General features: G+C 39.2%; 1 protein-coding gene across 7 annotated transcripts in view; it reads right to left on the minus strand.

Annotated features, from left to right (window-relative positions):
- Positions 1-7,487: 7,487 nt before the first annotated feature.
- RNF38 (ring finger protein 38) overlaps positions 7,488-17,811 on the minus strand; it is a 114,560-nt gene continuing 104,236 nt past the window's right edge. For all 7 annotated transcript variants that reach the window (XM_005486279.4, XM_074532240.1, XM_074532236.1 and 4 more), the window contains 3 exons: positions 16,394-16,515; positions 15,969-16,068; positions 7,488-10,923 (listed from right to left, as the gene is read on the minus strand). In XM_005486279.4, the coding sequence (XP_005486336.3) occupies positions 10,861-10,923; positions 15,969-16,068; positions 16,394-16,515 (285 nt within the window). In that variant the 3' untranslated portion in view covers positions 7,488-10,860. The remainder of the gene's footprint in view (positions 10,924-15,968; positions 16,069-16,393; positions 16,516-17,811) is intronic.

The raw sequence follows: 17,811 nt of genomic DNA on the forward strand, positions 1-17,811 counted from the left end.
CACTCTCTGTTTGAGGATTGTGCCTTACACAGTCTGCTTGCTGTCAATTTGCAGCCCATTTTTGCCACTGTGACCCTGTCCCTCTGCACAGCCCGCTGAGGAGAAAAGCACTCCCAGTCCCACTCCCCTAACAGCAATGCCAGCAATATCTCTGTCCTGGAAAGGTATTACCCAATGTAACAATGTCATGGCTGTGCCACAGAGCTTCAGCAGAGCTTCACTGTAAAAGACTCAACACTTTCTGCAACATCCACAGCACCCTCCAGAGCATCTAAGAAAGAGCTTAGAGACTGGTTTCCCACAGCAGTACCATGTGGCAGCAAGGCTGAGCTGTCTGCACAAGGAGCTTTGTCACATTGGCAGCAATATTGTCCTTGGCTCTGCAATATTGTCCTTAGCTCTGCAATATTGTCCTCTGTCCGTTCTGCGCTGTCATTGTCACAATGGGCAGGAAACTGGTTCAGCTTGGCAATAAACCATGATCTCTCCCACTACTGAAGGGGAAACACCATGTGAGGAGGTGGGGGAAGACAAAAGAGAAGGAGGAGGACTGGGAATTGTAGAACTCGCACTGTGTTTGAAGGTTTTGTGTTCTGAAACTGCAGCTCCTCATGAGACACAGTTAGATGCACAGGGCAGTGGTGGCAATGAGAAAGAATTAGTTGTTGAATTGCTGCCATCTGCAGTTCCTAGGGAGACTGGAAGCCTTCTGCTGGTGAATGCATTTTGCCTCATCCAACAGGCACAGAGCAGCAGGGGCTTCTTGTGGCTGGGCACAGTCTTATCAATCTCTCTTTGGCTCGTTTTTTTCCTCCAGGTCCCAAAACAAGAACTAAATGGAAGTTTATCTTTCCATTTCCACTCTCCTACAGAGCCACCTACCTAACAGTCCATGAGGGCAGAATGAGGGCAGAAATTCTAGCCCACAGACTCAGCAGTGTTTCTGAAGCTCAGGGATGCTGTGATCTGTGACACTTGATGTTGAGATTCCCCCTGGCATCAGATCTTGCAAAATCCATCATAAGCATAATTATGGGCTCACTAAGACAATCCCCAGGAAGACCAGAGCCCAGGGGCATTTGGTATAAGTGGTTTCCCAAGGAATAGTCTTCTTAATCAGCAAATAATATCCTTAATTCAGCAAATCTTGTCTGTTCTCTGAATGTCTCATACCCTGAGAAAGATTTACCAAAGCAGATCATTGTTTCTTTTCTAAATGGATTCAGACAGATTGTATCTTTCACTTCAGGTATGGAGTTCTGTCAAAAGAGCACTCCTACCTGCTACCTCAGGATGAATTTAGCAGCTAATCATCCCACATGACCTTTAGTTAACCCGAAGGCTTTTGCTTCCGGCTCTTATCCCTAGCACCCACCCTGCGGTAAACTGAAGTCACACAACAATTCTTTATCTGCTCCGCTCTTCTTCTACTAGTAAACTGATGACACTTGACTTGTTGAGGACATTACACAAAAATGAGGATACACAGAATTATATGACCCTACAGATTGATTACTGTGATTGTGTTCCCTCAGCATCTGGTGTTGATATTTGTCAGTAAATGTCAAACCCTACAGAAGTTGTACGGTTTCCTGTCCTTTCGTGTACATTGTAGAAGCACATTAATTTGTTGAATGAGACACCCTATTAATAACAGACAGATGGTCTGGTCAAAGAATTCATTTCAGCATGTGAGTGAGCAACCATCCAAGACCAAAACTGACATACTTATTTTTTGATGCTGTGTCATTTGTAGTATTCAACTGCATTTACTCCTTTTGTAGCAAACGGATCATTCTCCATGCTGAAGTCTTAAAGATGAAGTACAATCACTTCTTTTCATGCTCTGCAACTTCCTTCCCCTGGTCTGTTTCCTTAAATCTATTCTTGCTGGCCCAAGATGCAATGGTATACAGAGGAAGATGAAAAGCAGTTTGCAGTAACTAGTTTTTAAATTTGGCCTCACCAAAAGGAAGGAAAAGACATAGCAAAATGCCATAAGACCAAGCAAAATTAAATCCTACAGGCCCAAAGTGCTCCTGGCCCTGCAGGTTGGACTAGATCTGGGTAGAAAGGAAAAGTTTGTTTCAACAGAGAAGAAATAATCTCTGTACACAGAAGGGATAGTCTGTGATCAACAGCAGGTCGGTAAATTGCAGACCAAGAGCAAGCTGAGAGAACCAATACTTCAAATATTGCAAAAAAAAGTGTTTTAACAGCACCAGTATGCATAATTACTTCTTTCTTCTTTCAATTAGCACAATTGTTTCATTAATTTTTACAGAAATACTTCCTAATTACTACGCAAAACTATCACAGTTACTCGCTAAGGATTTCTTTTGAAGATGGTAGACCATATAAATGTTATGGTCTATGTACCTCGTTTCATTACTAGTCTGTTGCACATGAAAAAAAGATTTCCATTCCTTGTTTTGACTACAGTTTTGTCTTGTTTCTCTTGCTGAACTCACAGATTTATCTTCAGTTTTTAAATAAGACTATATGATGGCCCAAGCTCCTAGTACTCAAATGAGCTGTGAATTGCTTCTTAACTTCTCTCTCCATATTCTTTCCTTCGTTGCCTCTCAAAAAACATAAACATTATTCAAACCCTAGCAAACATGGTGTGGTGAAAATGATTCTCCTGCACACACAAATCTATGGGAAGAAACAGTGAGACAGAGGAAGTTGGTGGGGTACCTCCCAGGACATTTATCATGGAGGACTGTGCTGGCTTGGGCATCTGCACAGCTGTTAACTTTAGACTCTTCTAGTGATGCCAGGATGAGCCTTTCCAAGATGTCCATATCAAAATGGAGATTTGCTGAATTTTGTTCTAAGTGTTAGAAGTCTGATGATACTGGAGTTCTTTCACAACTGGAAATTACACTTTGAGACAGACACAGTGATGTGTTAAGTGGCACAGTGCAATCCATTGCAAAGGCCAGCATGTGAGACTGTGCCAGGCAGAACAGGCATTTCAGAACTGATTGCTCACAAATAGAATATTTGTGTGTTTGAAAAAGCACAGAGCTTTGTGGATGCAGTAATCCACAAACTTATAGAATATGCTGAGTTGGAAGGGACCCATCAGGATCATTCTGTCCAGCTCCTGGCCCTGCACACCACCATCCCCAGGAGAATTGTCCAAACCTTTCTTGAACGCAGGCTTGGTGCTGTGACCACTTCCCTGGGGAGCCTGTTCCAGTGCCCTCTGGGGGAAGAGCCTTTTCTGATAATGCAACCTAAATCTCTCCTGACTCAGCTTCATGCCACTTCCTCATGTCCTGTCACTGGTCATGAGAGCCAAGAGATCAGTGCCAGTCCCTTCACTTTGAGGATGTTGCATGTCACAATGAGGTCTCCCCTCAGTCTCCTGCAGGCTGAACAGAACAAGTGACCTCCCTCTGCTTCACCTCCAGACCCTTCACCAGTTTCATTGCCACCCTTTGGGCATTCTAGAAAAGCTCAATGTCTTTTTTATATTATGTCACCCAGAACTGCCCCCAGCACTGGAGGTGAGGCTGCCCCAGTGCAGAGCAGAGCAGGACAGTCCCCTCCCTTGCCTGGCTGTGATGCTGTGCCTGATGCACCCAGCACACGGGTGACCCTTCTGCCTGCCAGGGCACTGCTGACTCATGTTCAGTCAGGATCCCCAGGTCCCCTTCCATGGAGCTACTCTCCAGCCTCTAATTCCAACAGGGTTACCATGTCCCAGGCACAGAATCAGGCACTTTCTCTCATTGAACTTCATACAGGGGATGCCTGTCCATCATTTTTCCCGTCTCATTTTTCCAGGTTTCTCTGCAAGGCCTCTGAGGGAGTAGACAGCTTTCCCAATTTAGTATTTGTTTTTGTTGTGGTTCATGTTTGTTTCAGTCTAATGGTTTGTTCTGTTGTACCCCTATGTTCTCCCCAAAGTTGGTTCACCCCTGATTTGTACTGTCCCTCAAGCCTTTCTCCGCCCTTTGTTTCCAGCTTCTTCCCTTGCCTGTCAAGGCAACCCAGTCCCTTTTTCCAGAACCTTCTCTGTCACTCTCCCCTTGGGCCAATCCCTGATCATGACACCCTTTGGAATTCTCCTAAACCAGGACACCCCATTGGCCCATGTGACCTACCATCTCCTCCCATCAGTCCTGATGGGTCCCAAACCAGTTATGTATTCCCCTCACTCTGCCCCTGAAATATCCAGTTGGATGATTGTTTGTAACCACCCCCTAAATCGAGACTGATTAAAAACCCGTGTGGAATGGTGCTTGGGTCTCTCTTACCTTACTCCCTTTACTGGTAATGAACTGTTCCCTGTGGAACCTCAAGAGAAGAGCCTCCTCCTTTCTCCTCCACCCGCTCCCCGTCACTGTCTCTGTCTGCACTGGAAAGCAAGTGGCTCTTCAGGTTCAGCCTTGGGCAGACCCCAAGCCCTGCCTGTTTCCCACTCCTGGTGCAGCGCCAGAGCTTTAAGAGCTAGCCCAGGCTCCAGTGGGCTGCGTGAAGTGTTGTTGGCAAACTTACTTAGTATCCCTTCCAGTCCTGTGTCCAGCTCATTTGTGAAGCTGTTGAGGAGCTCAGGGCTGAGATGGAGCCCTGTGGAACCCCACCAGTGACAGCTCACCAGTCTGATGTCACCCCATTCACTGACCCATGAGCCAGCTGCTCACCCATCATGTGATGTGCTCACCCAGGTGTGTGCTGGATGTTTTGTCCAGAAGGACACTGTGAGAGTCAGTATGGAAAGCTTTACTGGAACCCAAAAAGATTACATTACCCAGCTTCCCTTGGTCAGCTAGGTGGGTTATGTTTCTGTAGAAGGAAATCAGGTTCAACAAGCCGGACTTTCCCCTCATGAAGCTGTGCTGGCTGTAACTGATGACTGGGTCGTCCTCCAAGTGTTTTTCAGTACTCCTAGAATAATCTTTTCCACAATTTTACCTGACAGTGAAGTAAGACTTCACTGTAGTTTTAGGAGGTTCCTTCTTTTCCTTGTTGAAATCCAGGATAATGTTCACCAACTTCCAATCATCTGGACCTCTCCAAATCCCCAAGACTACCAAAAAATCCTTGGAGAGAGGCTTTGTGATGACATCAACTAGCTCTTTGAGTATTCCTGGATGAATCTCATCAAGCCCCACAGATTTGCAGGGGTCCAGATGGAAAAGATCCTGCACAAGTTCAGGGTCAAAAGGAAACTGATCTTTCTACAGTCACGGTCCTCCAGCTCAGGGCACTGAGACCCCCTTGGGTGTCCATCATCCCTGGCCCATTATCTGTGTTAAAGACAGAGTTAAAGAATGCATTTAACACCTCTGCCTTGCCCCTGTCCCTGTTCGCGAGGTGACCTTGCTCATCCTGTAATAGGCTGATGTTCCTTCAACACTACCTTTTGCAATTAATACATTGGAATAGACTGTTTTTATTGTCCCCATTTCTGGCCAGCTTCCACTCCAGTTGAGCTTTGGCTGCACATTTTCTCACTACAGTAGGAAGCAGCATCTCTGCATTCTCCCCATGTTACCTGACCTTATTTCCTGGGGATGTACCTTACTTTTTGCCTTATTTCCGAGAGAAGATGCCTGCTCAGCCAAGCTGGCCTCCTGCCTCACCTGCCTGACTTCCAACATTTAGGAATTGTCTGTTACTGTGCCCCTAGGTGATGTTTAAAAAGTGACCAGCACTGATGGACCCCAGCATCTGCCTAAACATTTTCCCAGAGGATTTTACTGTCTAGTTCCCTGAACAGTCTGCTCTCCTCATGGCCAGAGCTGAGGTTTTGCTGGGATTTTCTCTCACATCAACGAAGATTTTAACCATTTTGTGGTCACTGTGGCCAAGATGGAGCCAATCTCCACGCATGAGATCCTCTCTGTTTACAAACAGAGGTCAAGGAGGGAATCTTTTCCAGCTGGCTCCCTTTGCTTCTGTAAAGCTCTTACAAGGTTTTTAAGAATGTTATGACCTGGGTTGTACCAGGTGTGTGATGGCTCCCAGTGTATTTCTGGCAAGTTGAACTCTCCTATAAAGACAAGGGCAGTTGATTTGGAAGTGTACCCTAATTCTTCAAAGAACCATAGATAAGGGAAGATCCTTATGCTGTTACATAAATACATCTACACCTACCAAGGTTAGCAAAGGCCAGAATTAGACAAAAGCTGCAGCAATGCCACTGCTCCTGAAAAGCCAAGCCTGTCTATTGCACATATGACTAAGTAAGAAATCAGGAACTCCATCTTTTCTTCAGCATGCTGTCATTCCTGAATCAGTTGATAAGCACTGTGAGCATGCAAATCACAAATTTGCAAGGCAAATCAGTTGCAAGGAAATACCACATCTAGAAGTCAGATGGTTATGTGCACTGCAGTGTGAGAAGGAGGGTTACAGGAGACACACCAGATAGACAAACGAGAGCTGTAGGCTGTAGCTGAAAGCAAGAAAGGAAAACAGAACCATGAAAGAGTACACAGGATGAGGTATCTGGTGGCAGTGATATGATTTACTAGAAGTTAGCAACAGAAATTGTCAGGTAATTAATGAGAATGCCAGGAGACTCCCAAGGAGTGGTAACACAGGATTCTGAGCAAAGACAGACACTGCACAGGCTGAGGAAGAGACTGAAATGCTGTGACACAAAGGTGGGGAGCAGAGACCAGATGAAGAGAGAGAAGCAGGGCAATTCTGCTCTTCAGGCTAGGACTGGTCATGGCCAAACTACTGATGATGCTGGAAGCTGCTCTGCAATATACTCATGTGCAAAAAATGTGACTTTGCAAGTATCTGAGCTCAAAGGTATCAAAGATTGATACCTTTGTATTTTCCAGCATCTCCCAAATATAAAAGGTATGTGTGTGAACCTGCACAAGGATTCTCAAAAGTATGAATTAATCTTCAAATGTGTCTGAGTACCTAGAACACCTGCTATAGATGCAGCTATTAAATGTCCTATGTTACTGTAAACCTCTTAAAAAACTACTAAGTTGACTAATGTCAACTTAGTTTACATTATCTTAAAACCAAAATCACACAATTCCTTTCATTTTTTTTCCTTTCTTTTTGGTTTTGTTTTACTACCAGTTTCTTGTGTGACCCTGGCTAATGAAACCGTTATAATTCAGGATGCATCACCTACTACTGTCAGGGCACTGCAAATGTAACAAATCTCTTCTACTGATTCACAGTGCAAACAGTATGCCTAAGAAGCACCTTCATCCCTGCAAAGTTTCTTCTGGCTAAGTAAGTAAGATCTTTAGAGCACAGGGCTTTGAGTAAGTTCAATTCTCACACCCTCAGAAATATGGTACAGCATTTCAGATCAGTTTCTGAGGCTCTTTCACCATAAGAATAAAGAAAAAGTTGTGTGCTACAGTTAAGGTGGCAAAACATCTACAATACGAGTGTCTGTTGCCAGTAATATTTCAATTTGCATGATGATGCACAGAAATATGCCCAGTAATAAAACCATACACTTCTCAAAGAAAGAACAGGACAAAATTGTGTAAGTGTACATCATACATTTATTACTGAACAACTCTCTCAACTCCAAAATTGGGCACAGGGATTAAAAATAAAAATTCATTGCACTACCTAGTAAAGCATTACTAGTAACTCTCATAAAAAATGTACAAATTTTGTTAAAAATTTATCAAGCCTTCAAATGATTTGGTTACAGATATTTATAATACATTTAAAACTACATGTTAAATGATACAATAGCATATGATTTAAAGAAAACACTTAACAAAATATGATTCCAACAAAAACCATAAGCTTTCATAATAATTAGCAAGCCTGAAACACAAGTAGCAAAATGAGGTAACAATGTACCAAAGGAAAAAACCACAGCTTTTACAAAGGCCCAAAGATAACTCAGTAGAAACTGTTTTCTACAATTAAGATTAAAACAGTCGGTAAGTCTCATCCCAAGTATTATGCCTTGTATTAAGAACTGTGAAATCACATTCAAGAGCCTCTACAAAATGACGTACAACACATGGCCTTACTTCTTTTTCTAAAGAATGCCAAAAAATGAGACACTGGAATTATCTGTAGGCCTTGATATCCACCAAAATGTCAAATTAAATTGACAGTTTATGCAAAAAAACACAGCAGTGCCAATACGATAAAGCAAACATATTGGAGGTTGTATATTTTTGTTTTTTTGGAGAAGAAAAGAGTAACTGGATAGCAGAAAGGCAATGAACATAAAGAAGTGTTGCTGAATTCAGGTGCTGTCAGGCACCACGGCAGCTGTGCATAATACATGGCAGTTAAGAGCTGAACATAAATCCCCTGCCCTTGACAGCCACCACAGAAGATGTGGTTGGAGCCTGTCTGAGCTGATTCAAAACATTAAGCATGTGTGCTCTTTGTACACACTGACCACGAGAAGCAAGTCCCCATTCATCCAAGCAAACCGAAGAACCATTCCAGAAGAGATGAGCCATAAGAGTGCAACAATTAATTGCAGGATTTTACCAACTTAGACCCTCCATCTCCTAGACCCCCCATCGTCTCACTGTACTTTAGTGGGGGAAAAGGGACATTTCTCCAGTTCCAGAAAGAGAACTACTTTCCCTCAGCTTCAGAAGTATGTGTCTTGTTCACTCGTATCAAGTTTAGAAAAAGTACCCTCTTTCTATGCTTTGAACTGAATACTAAACACAGAAATGTTAGTCATGTTTAAATCTGTACATGGATTCTTTTTCTTTTGCAATTATATAAAAGAGGCTAAGTTTTGTAAGACATACGTGGCATATGCTTTTTAAACATGATTTTATTTGTTAAAAAAATAAATTTTATTACATGTAATTTAACCTGCTAGGTGCTGTTGTGAAAAGCCTATTCTTTAACTCCACTGTATGAGAGGAAAAAGAAATTACAGTATTTTGAAGTGGAAATAACAGCATTTTTGTTTATTTAGTGTTCCTAAGTAAGGACAGGTATAGAAAGCATCACTGTTTTTGAGAACCACCTGCACAACTAAACAGAGGGAAAAACATTTGAAACAGGGCAAAATTGTGCTTTTATTTAGCTGCACCAAGAGCTGTGACTGGTCTGTAAAATCTTTAAAGAGGAAAACCAGCTAGGAGAACCTCTAACACTGAAATTTTAACTGATACTAAAGCATAGCAGCATACAAAAGCATCAGAAATTATAAAGAATAAACTTAAAGCTGAGACTGGCAGCAAGTTGTAGCAATACTGGTAGTTGTGCCACTTGTGCTGCAACTGCAACCAAAGAAATGACACTGAATTTATAAGAAGAGTTTCCTTGCAAAAAGTGCATCCTTTTAATAACTGTGGCATATGCAGACCTAAGTATTTTGCTAGAACACATCACAGACGTTAACAGTGTGAACATTACAAAAAAAGTTCATTTTTTTTCATAGCCCAAATAAAATATTATTCAGAGCACTTGAATAGACATTATCCCCTTTTTTCACAGCACTGTTCTGGAAAGTATTCCAAATTTCTCCTCTAGTGGAGCACTCTGGAAACTTGATTGCAAAAACCTAGGAGTTCCTTCTTCCTATTACACTTATCATGAAATAAGGAAGGGAAAGAAGCAGCATTAGGGCAACTGAGTTCTGCAGGTTATGACCAAAACCTACCTCCTCTTGTGATAGGATGAAAGAATTATGAAATTCTACTTCTGAGAAAACGCTAGAAATGCATTTTATTCATGAAGTCGCAGGAATAAAATTGTAACTTTTTACAAGTTATTTTAGTTACATACCAACTTCCTTGCAGATGACAAAGAATGAAAAGCCAGTGTTTATAAGCTAAAAGATTATGTATTTAGCAAGTACAATGGGCAAAAGTTAAGAGCTTTTCCAAAAGACCAGGACACCCTCAGTGTACTTCCTGCTTCCTTTCATGAAAGAAATACATAACTGGTAAACCCAGCTAGAAAAATTTAAAAGGAAAACAGAAAAACATTGACATATTTCAGCAATTGAAAACATTAATATTGCTAAATGTGATATTGTGACTCTAAATTGATAAAATAACTTGTAAATCAGCCATTTAAAAATCCAGACTTTATAACATATGATAATACCCCCAAGGTTACTCATGTATGAAGAATCAATGCATTCTTTAGTGGTACACACTTAAAGCCTCCAGTGAAGGGGAAGCATAACAGCTGTTTGAATAGTAGTAGGTAGAAAGGTCTTTACACCTGTAAGCACGTTGGGGACAAAATACTAAATGTCTGTAATTGCTGCACCCATTGCATTCAGTGTGCAACTGCAAACACAAGGGAAGGAACCAGTGTACAGTACTAGTACTGTTTAAATAACACACAAGATTATACATTGCAGCATAATTATTACTACACACATACGTTCTCAGTACATGCTGGTATATAGGTTCTCAAACACGCAGGCACACCCAGTCACAAGCACACTTCACTCATCCTCTCTCAGGCAAACACACTCATACCATTCATCCCCACTCACAGTATCTGAAGGCTCTATATAAGGTAGATTGCTATATTGTTTGGACCTACCACTTTTTTTTTTCTTTTTCTTTTATATAAAAGCACATGCTAAAAGATCACATCCACAGTAATCTTGCAGCAATACTTGGAATGATCACACAAAACCCAGGGAATGTTAGTGCACACACAAAATTAAGCTAAAAAAAAATCTTTGGAGTTCCAATCACACTTGTTAGTATAACAATCCTGTAACTGTGAAGACTAGTTATAAGCTTTATAATTGATTAAGTCACACAGTGCAAAGTAAGGTCCACTGACCCTTTTGTGTAAAGGGTAGGCTGGAAGCCACATGGGTAGATAAGTTCAATAGACAGTTCATATATACATGTGACCAGAAACACCCAAACCAGATTTGTGCTCTTAGATTGGTCATTCTGAATCACGATGCACTTCTGAAGCATCAGCTCTACAAATTGGGCAGGTGCGATTTGCCTGTAAAACAGGAAAAACAAAACAGGGTTAACCAGACTGACAAATACATTGTTAAAGTAACGTGTACGTGACAAGGACATCTGTGACTGCTGAACAGCAATTCAAGAGAAGACAGAATGTGCTTATGTCTTTTCTTGTTTTGTTATGTTTGAATGGTGTGGTGAGTTTGCAAATTCAAAATTACATTTACCAAAAAATAATTGTGCCTTTTACCTTTAAAGCCAAAGCAAGACAACAAATAAGGCTCTAGCTAAGTGATGGTGGTTTCATTAATGCAGATTCACAATTAAGAGTGTATTGCAGTCAGATGGATGTAACTAACAACCTGTACTGTACGACGAAGAGAAAACCACCAAAACAAATTGAGACACCTTCGGCTCAAATAAACATTTTGTGTGAGGATGTCATATTGTCACAAACTGCACTGATCAGGAATGACATCGTACTTCGTTCATTTGGTTATCATCACAGAAAAACATCAGACAGACTTGGTCAAAGCTGAAAGCAAACGGGGGAAAAGGGAGGGGCTTTTAGTAAAGGGGAAGGGGAATAAAATAAAAAAGAAAAGATGACCCGACCAAGCAGATATTCAAGTAACACACCTCAGCAGGCCTATATATAGCTCTTTAGTAAAGCACATATTGAAAATATGTCCTGTGACTCATTTATTTTTCTAGCCTCCTTAAAAAGTAAGGCAGATAAGAAGTAATATTCCTTAAGCTACTGTGAAAGTATTGCTGCCTTCTCATTCCCCTTTTCAAACAGTGGCTACTTTCATTTTAGCAAATAATGAGAAAAAGGCCCAGAAAAATATATAACATCCATGAGTCAATACTTCCCTTGCAAAGGGAAGAGTGAAGAGAACTCCTCCTTGTCACAAATGTCTATTTCATAGTTACCAAAACTGCAAGACCAACCACTGTACTCCAAGTTTTCTAAAGCAACCAGATTTTTTTAATGAAAATACAAGTGAGAGTATCAAGAAGTATGACTCTGTAGGCCAGAATTCAGAATTCTTTGTCAAATATTTTAAATCAAAAAAATAACCAATCCTATGAAAGTACTGTGTTATTTTTTACTGAAAAGCATTATTCAGTAATGGAAATTAAAGTTACAGTATATTTTTCCCGTCAGTTTTCCTGCTGCCAACTGTTAGCACTGTCCATAAATTTTATTGCTTTGTAATTTTTGTAAATCATGGATTGGACTATCAATTAAACTTATATTTCTTGCTTTTTCTCTAGCAGTTTCAAAATGTCCTTAGTCAGTCATTTAATTTCATTTCATGTGCCTGATTCTAAATATAGCCTGGCTGATATAATGTTTAAAATAAAAAGGCATGTTCTAAACATGGAATTCAGTGCATTAATAAATCAAACCTATTTGCTTAGGTTGGTACTGAAGTAACAACCACTTGCACTACAGAACAGCATTCAGTAGGAGTAACTTCCAGTCAGGAACTGCAGACATAGACCTACTCTGCAAGGATAACATGAATACTCATGGACACCAAACCACTGCTTTTAAAGTAACTTTTCAAGATTCTACATGAACATCTGCTTTAAATTTAGTTGCATTCTTGTCTTTCATTAAATGAATTTCCCCCTCCTGGCATTTTATATGACTCTTTGGCACCAAAAGAGGAGTGAGTAGGACATAACATTGTAATATGATCTTCTAACTTGCCACTCTTTCAGGCAGAATTAATTTTGTGCTGTAACTATAGAGTGCTGCACAATTAATTGATTTTTAAAAAATATTCTATAGAAATTTATAGTTAAAATGAACTGCATTTAGAATAATGAAACTATAGGGCTACTAGAATCCTCTAAAAACCACTGCACTGCTTTGGTCTTAGTCTATCAGAAATAAGTTGAAGTATAGTTACAGTTTGTCTTTTCTTATATATAATACAGCATTTCCTAGTAGGTTAAATATAAAGGCAGGTTGTCCTCTTAACATTGTTCTCAACCCTCAAGGTGAAGATAGGTCATGGTGTCAAGTACTCTTTTGGAATTATGATTTTTATTGTATAGAAGAACACATTTCTCATGTGTTCATACATGACTAGAGGATATAGGGTAAGAAGGAGCCAAATACTTCTGTGAAACATGGGAACTAGGAATACTACAAAAAGTGAAAGGATAACCTCTCTCCTTTTAATTATTTTGTTTCCTCCACTGTATTATATCTTCTCTTGTTATGTCTTTAAGTTTGCTTAAATAAGAAAGTATTTTAGCTGAAGTGGGCAACTTAATGCACTGTTATAGAACATGTCCTCTTACTTGCTCGCCACCTAAAATGATAGTGTTGTCACATATTCCATGCATACAAGCCACTATCTAAAAATGTTTTTAGACAGTTTTTTTACTTTGCCATCATCACCAACAGGCAGCCCAAGAGTATTTTTAAAGTACTCAGATTGAAGCACTAACCTTTTAGTTATATCTTTCACTGAAGTGGCATATGATGGAACTTTAAAAAAAATTAATTTGACTCCATAGTTCTAGAAATAGTCCTAGATAACAAATACACTCTCTTCAAAGAAATTAAATTAAATGAGTAAAAATTAGTGACTAACCAATAATATTTTTCTTTGTCTACTTCATGGAATAACATTACAAGTATTGAAAGATAGAATTTTAACTTTCCCTTGTAGCATTTATGATGTTGGCTGGATGATGTGAATTAGGCAGATGTGGACATAATTACACAATCAAGATACATTAAATAAAGCTCTCAAAGTCATAAACAAATGGGCAGAAGCAAAACCAAAACATAAAATATTTTCCAGTTATTATCACTTCCAGATATTAGCTTCTTAACTGTAACCAAGTTTGGACAGAGACAGTAACTAAAACAGACTGGTGTTACAGATAATTTGTTACAGCTTCCAAAGCAAAACAGTCTTTATTTGCAAACATCATCTTCATACCACTGTAACTGAGCCCACATGGTGTAAAAGTATTGTCTTAGTGAACTTACACTAGAATGGTTTAAAGTTCTCTATCTTATTTTGCACTCAGGTCTGCAACTTCTATTAGGTTTAACTGCACCCCTCTACATTTTGATTGCATATCTTGCACCTCATTCTAAGGACAACCTTTAGAATACTACAGGTGAAGATCTGCTAGAAAATGCAGATTCTATGATGAGACAGGAACATCAGCAAAACTATTTCACTACTAGAACAATACACTACGATTATGAAAACAGACTAAACTAAATCTTTGCAGTTCCAAATTCTATTGCCATTTTCAATTGAAAGGACTAACTCTTTAACTTTTAAAGTAACACACTAAGTCCAAAAGAGACTAGCTCCACATGCTTGTCTGACTCCTGAGTGGGATGTCAGGTAAGGAAAGATCAGTAAGATAAACACGCATGATACTTTCCTGATGTGTTACTCTAACTTCCAGAAATCTGCAGATCAGGGGTTCTATGGATCAGAGGTATATTTTTTTTTTGCATTAACAGCCTGGAATGAACTGTCTTTAAAAAAATCCACATAATAAACCTATAGCATCCACTATCACACAGGCTATGTCAAGTGACATTTTCTTTTCTTTTTTTCTTTCTTTCCATAAAGTGGAGAGAATACTATCCCTGGATTCTCACTGTCCCCACCACACCTGACTTAGAGAGTTTCATGCAATGAAAGACTGACACATATAGTGTGGATGCTGATCGAGAAGAGAAGGGGAACACTGAAGAACACCACTTTGATACATACAGACTCTAGTCTTGATTTGTAGTAAGTGAAAAAAACTTCATACATCTAGCAGAGAAAAACTGATAATATTATGTGGAATGTGTGCATGCTGCCTCTTAGTATGACAAAAAAACAACCAGGTGTTTTGATTACTCTTGCTCATTTTTGTGCATGTATGTGAATTCAGACACTTTTGAACCACTTATACCAAAAAGTAAGAGCATTACAAACAGTTACACTAGCCCTAGATTTTGTAGGAGCTTTAGACTTAAGACTACTATGGGTACTGTAGCTAAAGGGCAATTTGACATCCCATTTTTTCAAATCCTTCTCATTATTCTTGGTATCTTAGGAAAAAAATACTGTCAATAGTGACTTGATTTTTTTCATTCTCTGCACTGCATATTTTAGCACTTGCCTAAGATATGATGCCATATTTATCATGCCATAAAGGCAAGGGAGTTTTATTTCTTTTTCCAAAACAACAAACACCATCTGTAATTTTCTAGGGACCATATCAAGAGAGGATCACTGCAGTTTCCATGTTCCACATGACAGACTAAATGGATTAAAGCTGAATAGAATAAAATAGTCAAAAAACTGAGGCAAGATGGGAATCAATACCTTGCTAGCAGTAGATCTGGCTCAATGTAGCCTGTAGAAATGTCTGTCATAATCTACTTGTATTTCTTGTTCTTCTCACCTTTTGCACAGCTGCTATTTAATAAGTACTCTTCCTGGCCGGTCCTGACTCTTGAGCCTTTCTATTTTGCTCAAATCCTCTTGGATGGGTAAATTATTTTGTAAAACTGTAGCTTCTATTTGTATATATTACATTTCTTTATATATACATACACATAAATGTACATATGTAACATATGTAACTTTATTTGCCCCAGAAACCAACATTAACAGCAAAGTGGGGAAGGAAATCTGTTGGTACTCATTCTTGCTATGTAAAACAGTTGAAGCCACCATCATCACCAAACTCTGTATTGTATCTCCTATATTATTTACTTTTTCTCAAGTCTTCTTTAATGTTGTGTAATACTCAAATGCACAGTTACTGTTTTAAGCAAATGGAAGACAGTAAGAGCTGTCAATGGAACAACTGTATTCATATTAATTTTCCATTGTGCCAAATATTATGAAGAAACAGTCTTCATCAATTATTAGAATAATATAATACTTAGGCAGTGATTCCATTCTGCTGGCTTCTTAAGTATCAGAAACACAAAACAAGATGAAATTAAGCATAACAGCAAAATATCCCCACCCTCTGCTACAAAACTACATAATCAATTTAATCTAAGATAGGATTACATTTTCTTACCTTCAGCCATTTATCAACACACTTGGCATGGAACTCGTGGTTACAGGGTAAGACTCTAAGTAGCTGCCTTGACTCAAAATCACACATGCACACCACACATCTAAAAAAGACAATGAAGTTCAAATGTATCTGGTATGTAAGAACAACAAATATGCATTCCATACAAAGCCTTAGAGGTATGATTGCAACACAGTAGCTATTTTATTCCTTCAGTAGCTACAGTGATCTACATCTGACAATGGAAACTGAGAATTGACTGTGGGATTCTATGGGTGTTTTCTTTTTTTTTTTTTTTTAATTTACTGCGCTTTCACATCACAAATCAGGTATTCTTGCTCTTCTACCTTGCTGTGACTGCAAGTTAAAGAAATTAAAATCAGGCCACCTAAATTATGGAACCTTGAAAGAGACCACTGTATACTTACAATGTCTGTTCTGACTGGTGATTGTTTGGATTGAATCTATAGGATGGAAGCTGCTCAATGTCAGCTTTTGTTAATCCCCGTGGTTTGGCTTCTCCCAGACGTTCTGCCAAATTCAGCAGTGCCTGCAAAACATGGAAATAAGACATATAAAAACTCACTGATCAAACAGGCTCTGTTTCCATTAGTGTTGGGCACTACCATCACATCTCACTACACCAGCTGCTAGCACAAAACGCCCTGCTATAAATAAATGTTTAGAACCTTAGTTCTCCCACACAATACAAGCTCCTTAGAAAGTCTTTCAGAGCTTAACCGTCTTTGTAATAAGATATTTTCTCTGGGATTTCAAAACCCACCTCCCAAGAGGATGTGGTTTTGAAATCCCATCCCAGAGGGATTGGGATTCATCCAAGAACCCAATTTTCAATTAGTCCTGTGACTGAATAAATAATTCACTTATGAGGGATCACCTCACCCCGCTATGAAATTAACAGTGCTGGTAATTGTCAGAAAGCAATTGTCAACTAATTTCCTTCATTAGAATATGTGAATTTGGTCTTGTGAGAGAAACCGCAAATTTAATGGGACAGTTTATTATTCCCATTCTGTGTCTTGGGCTAGTTGAATTAAAATATGGAGACTTTAGCCTCAATCTGGAAAACAAATACATATCATCAAACTTTAGGCACTATTTTGGCTGCTCATTTTTATGTTAATTTTCTGTAAGCCAACGACTGCAACTAAAATCCTTTCATGTATATAATTTGAAATCTGTCATGTATTTAACTCACACTCCTTCATGAGGGGCATAGGAAACAACATCAGTGTAACAGACAATCAATGGAGCAAAAAGATACCATGAAAGCTGCAAATGGTATTGATTTCTTACACTACTGAACCTAGGGCCCAAATTCTCAGAAGAGACTGCTGTTTCTGAATCACCACAGAAGTTATTAAAGAAGCACTCATTGTTAAACTGAAGATGTGCAACTACACAGATATCTTAATGAGAGCACAGGCAAAGAGATGCAGAAGTCAGGGTTAACGATGACTAACTCAAGAGAAATCAAATGGAATCCATTAGCATCAGAACCAGCAAAGAAACAACCATTGGAACTGCCCCATAATTATCTAGGATATTGAAGAGGGTTCTGCATCTCTAGATGTGAATTACCATCCCCTCCAGAGGGCGAGATGAAAAGGCAGTAAGGTAATTTTATAAATATGTTTAGATTAATTACTCCTATGATATTAAAACTATTCTGAAAGTTACACTCATAAAACCAGTAACTTACCCTTTTCTTTTGAAAGTGCTTCACTTCTGTTTGGTATTTAAAATCAATTAAATTTTGAAAGGAGAAGAGTAGCATGGAGAACATAAAAGTTGAACAATTTAATGATTATTAGCCTGGAAAGGT

This window comes from Zonotrichia albicollis, chromosome Z (genome assembly GCF_047830755.1).
Source record: "Zonotrichia albicollis isolate bZonAlb1 chromosome Z, bZonAlb1.hap1, whole genome shotgun sequence".
Taxonomy (NCBI): domain Eukaryota; kingdom Metazoa; phylum Chordata; class Aves; order Passeriformes; family Passerellidae; genus Zonotrichia; species Zonotrichia albicollis.